The sequence below is a fragment of the Lolium perenne genome, chromosome 5 (genome assembly GCF_019359855.2).
Source record: "Lolium perenne isolate Kyuss_39 chromosome 5, Kyuss_2.0, whole genome shotgun sequence".
NCBI classification, from domain to species: Eukaryota; Viridiplantae; Streptophyta; class Magnoliopsida; order Poales; family Poaceae; genus Lolium; species Lolium perenne.
The window spans coordinates 228,124,071-228,132,363 of NC_067248.2; the positions used below are offsets into that span (position 1 = coordinate 228,124,071).

The following is an 8,293-nucleotide window of genomic DNA, read 5'->3' on the forward strand; positions in this document are numbered from 1 at the left end:
TAACTTTCAAACGACAACTCCAAATTAAGATCCGCTTTCACCAATAAATCCGTCTCGACGAGATCTTCAAAACTAGCACCCATGTTTATATGTTTCGAGAAACTTTTTTTTCGGGCTAAAAGTTATCAAGTCTCTCTATTTGAATAATCAACCCCTCCGTACTTGAGTGATCAACGGTAAATGTATAAAATTATCAACCTGGTGCAGGGTATTGAGAAAAAGTTCTGCATGCATGCACAAATAGACGAATCTTCTGATGTCAGCGAAATCTTTTCCAAATTTAAAAATTTAAAACATTTTAACTTTCAAACAACAATTTCAAATTAAGATTCGCTTTCACCAATAAATCCGTCTCAACGAGATCTTCAAAACTAGCACTCATGTTGATATGTTTCAAGAAAAAAAAATTCGGGCTAAAAGTTATCAAGCCTCTCTGTTTTGAATAATCAACCCCTCCGTACTTGAGTGATCAACGGTAAATGTATAAAATTATCGACCCCAAAGTTAATTTTATTTTAAACATTTCAGCGAATATTTTTTTAGTTTAGAAGCTATCAACCCGGTGTCCTGTTATTTATCAACAGTTAATATAAATAGCTACCAATCCTAAAAATCTAGCTTCATTTCGAATATTTTGACGACTCTTTTTAGTTTACAAGTTATCAACCCGGTGCTCCGTTATTTATCAATGGTAATTATAAAAAACTACCAACCCTAAAAAGTATTTCATTTAGAATATTTTAGCGAACATTTTTTTATTTTACAAGCTATCAACCCGGTGTCTCGTTATTTATCAACTGTAAATATAAAATAAATAATAATCCTAAAAATATTTAATTTAGAATATTTTAGCGACTCTCTTTTAATTTACAAGCTATCAACCCGGTGGCCCGCAATTTATCAATGGTAAATATAAATAAATGTCAACCCTAAAAAATTAATTTAAATTTGAAATATGTAGCGACTCTTTTTTTGTTTACAAGTTATCAACCCGGTGCCCCATTATTTATCAACGGTAAATATAAATACCTAGCAACCCTAAAAAGTAAATTTTATTTATAATATTTTAGCAACTTTTTTTAGCTTACAACTTAAAAAGTACTTAATTTGAGTAGCAAGTGGTAGTTCATTTGAGTTGCAAGTGGATTTCCCCACCCATTATTTTCCCCCCTTAAAAACCACTGGCCCGAAAAAGGGAATTATAAAAATTAGTCCAAAAAATATGAATTACCGTACGAAATAACAACATAAAGGGAATTGCAAAAAAAAAGAATTGTCAAAAGGGAATTGCAAATAAAGAGAATTGAAAGTATGCGTCGTGCTGAAAAAAAAGAGCGAGATGCTCTGTGCATGCATGCAGAAACTTGTTAGAGCTAGTCTCGTGCTGAAAAGTTGGCTCATTAAATGCAAACCCATGAGATACTTTATGCATGCATGCAGTGTGAACGCTCTTGGTTGTATGCAACATGCAAGTGGGAACATGAGTTGTTAGTGTGAACACAAAGCTACATGTGAACGTAATTAAACAGTACAAGAAAAAAGGGAATTGATTTCGCGCATGGCGCGAGCGCTGCCGCGCCAAGGAAAGTGATCGCTCCAGCGATCGATTGCCAGGGAGGGGTTTCGCATATTATCCAATCCTGCACGCAAGTATCGCCTGCTGATCTTCACCACTTCTCGGCCGTCACTTAATGAAATTTATGAGCCGGCGACCCTTCATAGCCCTAACACAAATGAACGTGAAACAGACAAGATCTCAACAGTCAAGCGCTTTCATGGCCATAAAATTGTGGAAGAAACTGAAGTAGGCGTCAGCGGTCTTTGCCTTTAAATACCTCGACTGATTTCCATTGTTTTCCAGCGCAAGTACGCGCCCCTGCTGTACATCGTTGGGCTCCAGTTTGGTGAAGTATCTCTCTTACCTTGGTGACTTTTGCAATGATCAATTCGATCACATGGAAGTTTGGAATTATGGAAGGTGTTTGATTTAATCGCGCACTAACCATTTATCTGTCAGATAACAATCTCCATCTCCATCAGGCGTTGGGTACTGTCAGTGTTCATCTCACGATCTCACCCATGGAGAAGTTGCTCCTACTCTCCCTTTGGCAGTCCATCTACACTATATGAGCCCCCCCTACAGACTCTGGTTTTCTTATGCAGCCGAATCATTCTAGCCCGTTAGATGCGTCTGACCATCCAGGTGATCTGCTATCTATCCTTTTGATCAACTCTTCGTTAGATAACTCCATTTTAGGCATGTGTGTATTCTGGCCATATTGTTAGTGGTTGAATGCTTCCTCTTCAGTATTATTTTGGATATCCAACTTAATTTGTTTTTGAAATGAGGACTTATGATATTATCTCCTTTGATAATAAACAATCAGCACTTGGCAGCCATATAAACATCACTGTATGCTACAACTAGAATATGTCATCATATACAAGCAATTGACCAGTTGGCATAGTTTCACGGTCAGCTTCTTCCTGTCCCGCTTTATCTGCAAACTGCATTTGCAGAAGAAGCTCAAGGTAGTATTGGGATCTCAAGTAGTTATTTTTAAGAAGTACTCATGGGAGCTTGTGGGGAGGTGCTCAATTTCAGAATTTCGAGCTACTTGGACTGTTGACTAATTCCTCTCATCTTGGCGCAAATTTTCCTTCTGGATAATTTATGAAAGGCTCCTGCTTGGATTTGCTTTTCTGATGTGAGCTAGAATTACTACTTCTTTACATTCTCCCTTTTCAGGAACCATAAAGAACACAATTGATTTTTTTCGGGGTATTGGTGTATTCGGCATAGAAGACTTCTCAAGATGTGTATGGATGATTCCTTTAAAACAGATGTATATGGATGCCAAGCATGAGCCGTAATTTGCAGACTCCATATAACATATAAGCATGCAGCTAACAAAAGCATGGTGATTTGTAGCAAAAAAAAGTAGCAGTTTACTATTTATGTTAAGTATAGAATGTTTTTTTATTATTATAAAGATCAGTTTGTGTTATGTTCCTGAGGGGTGTGTATGTGTGTGTATGTTAAAGCTAGAAGCATGGATATTTTTAGTTTTTTTTGTTATACTTTTATTTTGGTATGTAATATTAGACTTTAGAGTTACAAGTATTGTAAAGATATCACTGGTGTTGCTAGAAAGGATCTTATGCGCATTGCAAGTAAGATTCAGATGCAGGGTTTGGGAGAATCTTTTCGACTTGGCCATTAGTAATTCATTGCTTCATTTCATTGTGTGCAGGGCGAAACAAAGAACTCTGCAGAAATTTCCAATTGGAATGAGATCGTATTTACATAATTTAAACTTAAAATGAACCGATTGAACATTTTTATTTTTCTCTGTTAGCATGGGTAGTGCTCTTACTTATTATGCCCACTTGAACAACACGAGCCATTCTTTTTCAATTTTATATCAACAACTATGTGCAATACAATGTATCCAACTATTTCCGCAGCAACGCGCGGGGTTTTATCTAGTTTATTTAGGTATGCAAACCAGCCACACGCTAGTTATGTTAGATAACCCATGCAACCGTCAATGGATCCAGACAACTCCATCCAAAACCACAGGCACCCGCTGCTTCTCCAAAACTAAGTAGGATCACGTGTTGATCCAATACGTAGCCATACGAAAGAAATGAGCATTTCCAACCTCGTTGAAGACAATCTCGTTTCGACAACTAAAGGGCAGACACCCACACGTGTATGTATTTTTTCTTATATAGCCCATAATTAATTCCCAACATATGCTTAATATTGCTTAGAGCAAGTACAATAAGGTCTAGTCAGCCGGCTATAAAGATTAAAATAATATATTTGTGTCTAGTTGGAGGAGAGAGAAGAGGAGAGAAAATGTAAGTGGGCTCTTATGCAAGAGCTAGCTCTAGCACGTGCTTCTACGCAAGGTGTGTGAATGAAAGATGGGTCATCCATTGAAAAAGTAGTACATTCTTATAGCCAACTATTGTACTTGTTGGCTACATGTTGACCATAGATAACATGACATTTTGCTTATAGCCAACAACCGGCTATACTATTAGAATTGCTCTTAGAGGAGTAATGATAATATTAAGAGGTAAACTAAAAAAATCTCCAAATAATATGAGCAAACAAACATACATTAAATAGATAATAGATAGGCTCCTCAGCATCACACAAGGCACTTTTTTTTTTTGCAATCATCCTATTTAAGTTCAGCAAGGTTATACACCAAGGAACCTGAAACGTGCGTCGCTACTACTTGCGGGCATGCGAAACCCCCCTCTGAAGTTTGGTTCTTGCACAGAGGGAGTATCAAGTAAGTTAGGCACCAGAATAAAATAACGTGCTGTCGTAATTACCCCCTTCTGAACTTTGATTCTTGCGGGCATGCTTGCATGAACAAGTTATTTATATCCAAGAAAACATCACAGTCAACTGTCGCGAGCCGTGACGACGGACAATTGATGAAAAAGCCGCCGTTACCACGGAAACGGCTTAACAAGTGCTCACTGGTCGCTGTCACTGTCCCCTATTCTGTTCAGAAACTCGCGAATACGTAGAACCTGGACTTTCTCAGCACTCGCCAACGGCCTCAAGTGAGACCAGCTTGCAATACAAGTATGCACTCCCCTTTGACACTGACAGCACGAGTGCGTGGATGACGAACTGGCCTGCGTCATCGCACGAACAAGCGCTATTTCCACTCGCCGTTTCCCCTATAAAAAGGCTGCATCAGACGCAGGCTCTGTCTGCGAGCGGTAACAACGGATCAGCAGATCAACCAACCAATCTCCGATCACCCACCTGAGCTCACACGGACAAACGGCAGCACACGAACACGTCGTCGCGAGGGAAGACATGGGCTCCTGCGTCTCGCGCTCGCCGGCGTCTGGGTCATCGACGGCGTCTGGGCGGGCGGTGGCCACGGCGAAGGTGGTCGGCCTGGACGGCTCCATGACGCAGTACGCGGCGCCAGTCACGGCGCGTGATGCACTGGGGGACAAGAGCCGCCAAGGCGCGTCGGTCTTCCTGTGCAGCTCCGACGAGCTCCGCTTCGACGCGCCCCCGCGCGCGCTAGCGGACGAGGAGGCGCTGCAGCCGGGGTGGCTCTACTTCGTGCTCCCCGTCTCCATGCTCCGCCTCGCGCTCTCGGGGCACGAGATGGCCGCCCTCGCCGTCAGGGCCAGCTCCGCGCTCGCCATCGTCAGCGGCGTTGCGTCTCCTCCGAGGCGCAAGAATATGACAGGCACCAACGGAAAGCAACGAAAAACGGCTCGAGTGGCGCCGCTCATTGTTGCCACCAACAACGATGAGGACGCCGAACTAGCAGACAGTGGATCGAGTCTGCACGCATACGGCAAATACGGTGCAGCGCAAAAGACGGCGGGGAAGACGAGGAAGAGAGCAGGCTACAGAAGCCGCGGCGCTCGTCATCGTCGTCGTGCAGCAGATGTGTCAAGATTAAGCGCCATTCTAGAAGACGATGACTTCTGAGCAGCCCCCGATCATTGCGACTAGTTAGCTAGTTTAGATAGTTTATTCAGTCGACCGTTGAATCCCTCTTCAGAGTAGGAGATCCGTCTATATCACTCGATCATACTGTAGAGTGCTACCTTGTACAGGATGCTTTGATTCTTTGATCTGTGTACATCGAATGTCGGATCATGGCAAAATGAAAGTGCAACCCGACGGGCTAATGCACCGTTATGTTCACATTCCTCATTTCTGTTTCAAACTCTGTTTTCCAGGATAGTTGGACTTGAGAAACTGACATCTTGAGACAGCCAAATCTTCCAAATGGTAGTGCGTATTCTCATCTTCGTGCCACCCCCCTCGCCCTAGAAATGTGCCTCACACTGCCGAGCATTGGCCACTAGGCAAAAACTTCCAACTCCTCGCGACGCTCACCAGGGCGCTGCTAGGGGATCCTCCGCCAGCCCCCTCCCCTCTGCCAGTCTCTCACGCCGCCGCTGCCGCCAACCATCGCTGCGGCAGCGGGCCTAACCACTAAATGGGGGCCTCGGAGCTGGTGGCCTGGAGGTCAACGCCGGAGTTGCTGGGGTAGTGAAGGCCGTCGGATCTTCGAGCTACGACCAGGGCGGCGCACCTGGCCGCGGTGGTGGTTAGATCGTCCTTGGCGGTGCAAATCGGCGGTGGAGGCATGGGGCGGGATTGGTTGATTTCCTAATTCCGTTATGGGTGTCGACCTTCTCCACATCCCTCCTCGATGCGTGGTTTGGTCGGTTCCGGCGGAAGATCGCCCCTATTTTCTTCCTCCATGTCGGCTTCTGTTGATGGGGTTCCAAGCGGCAGATCCAACAGGGTGCCATCGGGTGGCGTGGGGGCTACTAGCTTACCTTGATGTGGTGGTCCTAGAGTTCCTAACTAGCGCCAAGATGATGATCTATCGGATGCATGTCCCCATCGATCTAGCTCGAGTGTCGTGTCCCGAAAAGCTCCGCTGACTAACTCCACTCGGCAATTCATGCCTTGGGATTACATGATCGGCTAGGATTCGTGTAGGGGATTCGTAGCATAGAAAAAAAAAATCCCACGCAACGACGAATAAACCACCAAGATCTAATCTAGTACATGCATTTAACGATGCGGTAGCATGTAGCAATACGATAACTTGATTTGCGTACCATTGTAAATCGGGTGCAGAAGCTTAACGGTTGGTGTCGATATATATAGATGATCGCCATCCATTCAATCTTGGCGATCCAACTCGATCAACTCCGTCGCTTGTGCGACAGCTCCGAGGTGATGCACATGGACGGCTTGACAACGTCGACTCCTTCGTATTCCAGCAAGTTGGAGTCGAGGTAGAGAGATCGCTCCGGCATCACGATAGCGTGACGACAAACTTGGTGCATATCTGGCAGGGCTGAGCTCGGACTATCTTTTCGGAGTTCACCAAAATTAGTGTTCCGGCGATCACCGGTGGAGGTCCGAGGACCAACGGAGGTAAGCGGTGGAGGACGGAGGAACCCCGACGAGGACGGGCGATGGCGGTGAGGAGGCCAACGATGAGCGGCGGGCGGCGGCACCAAGGCGGGTGGCCAACGGCAGCTTGGCGGTGGTGCTGGGCGTGGGGAGCTCGGGGCTGAGTGGCTCTTGTGAACTTGTGATGTTGTGGCCAGCCCCGGGGCTCCCGTATATGAAGGCTCGGACCTGAGAGGTCGTAGGATCTCTGAATCCTAATTGAACTCTCGGTCAAACTTTGTCAAACTCATATTGGAACCAAATAAGGAAGTCCCTAAATGAATCGGAATAGGAGGAAGAGAGCTCCTCCTTCCCACCCCCAAACCGAGTAGAGGGAGAGCTCTGCCTCTCCCAATCGTCCACGATGGCCAACTGGCCGGCCAGCTCACTTGGCGCGCAGGTCGGGCCCACCCAACCCTAGGATAGGTGGGTTCCCCCCTTCCGAAACGTTACGGTTCAACCGAAAAATCCGAAACTTTCCGGAACCATTTCAATACTTCCCATATATGTTCCTATATGTTTGTCGCCTTTCCGAATCCATCTGTGATATCCCCAAACCCATTCGGGACACCTAAAACACTGCACTTGATATATCTCTATCCATAGCGGCGTCGAACTTTAAATGTGTGATCCTACGGATAAGCAATTATGCGAACATGACTATGTCCATAGCCAATGATTAATACAGGGATCTAGAGATCCATATTAACCCCCACATATTCAACGATGATCTTATCAAGTGAACCAATTATGTCATTCATATATAATTCACATGTTCTGTGATATCTTAGTTACCCGAGATTTGATCGCTGGTACATTTATACCTTTTTTCTTATCTCGTTACTGGTAAGTGCTCTTTTCTCATCGTAATAACGCACCCTGATGTGATCTAGTCACGGGCTTGCAAGCGATTGAGTGCGTATTACCGAGAGGGCCCCGAGAATATCATTCCGTTACTTGGATGGACAAATTCCAGTCTTGATAACATACAACCCAACAATTATCTTATAGAATACATGGGAGATAGCTTTATGATCCCCCAATAACGAAGTGACTGATACGCGTACAACACGCGTCCGTTGGGAACCCCAAGAGGAAGGTGTGATGCGTATAGCGGCAAGTTTTCCCTCAGTAAGAAACCAAGGTTTATCGAACCAGTAGGAGCCAAGAAGCACGTTGAAGGTTGATAGCGGCGAGATGTAGTGCGGCGCAACACCAGGGATTCCGGCGCCAACGTGGAACCTGCACAACACAATCAAATTACTTTGCCCCAACGTGACAGTGAGGTTGTCAATCTCACCGGCTTGCTGTAAC

General features: G+C 44.9%; 1 protein-coding gene across 1 annotated transcript; it reads left to right on the forward strand.

Moving 5' to 3' along the window:
* Positions 1–4,747: 4,747 nt before the first annotated feature.
* On the forward strand, positions 4,748–5,716 carry LOC127302150 (uncharacterized). Its single transcript, XM_051332548.2, has one exon. The coding sequence runs from the start codon at positions 4,853–4,855 to the stop codon at positions 5,486–5,488; it is 636 nt and encodes a 211-aa protein (XP_051188508.1). The 5' UTR covers positions 4,748–4,852; the 3' UTR covers positions 5,489–5,716.
* The last annotated feature ends 2,577 nt before the right edge of the window (positions 5,717–8,293 follow it).

What these genes read in the sequence shown, in the direction of transcription:
- LOC127302150 (XM_051332548.2), top strand. Translation starts at nt 4,853, where the DNA reads ATGGGCTCCTGCGTCTCGCGCTCGCCGGCGTCTGGGTCATCGACGGCG.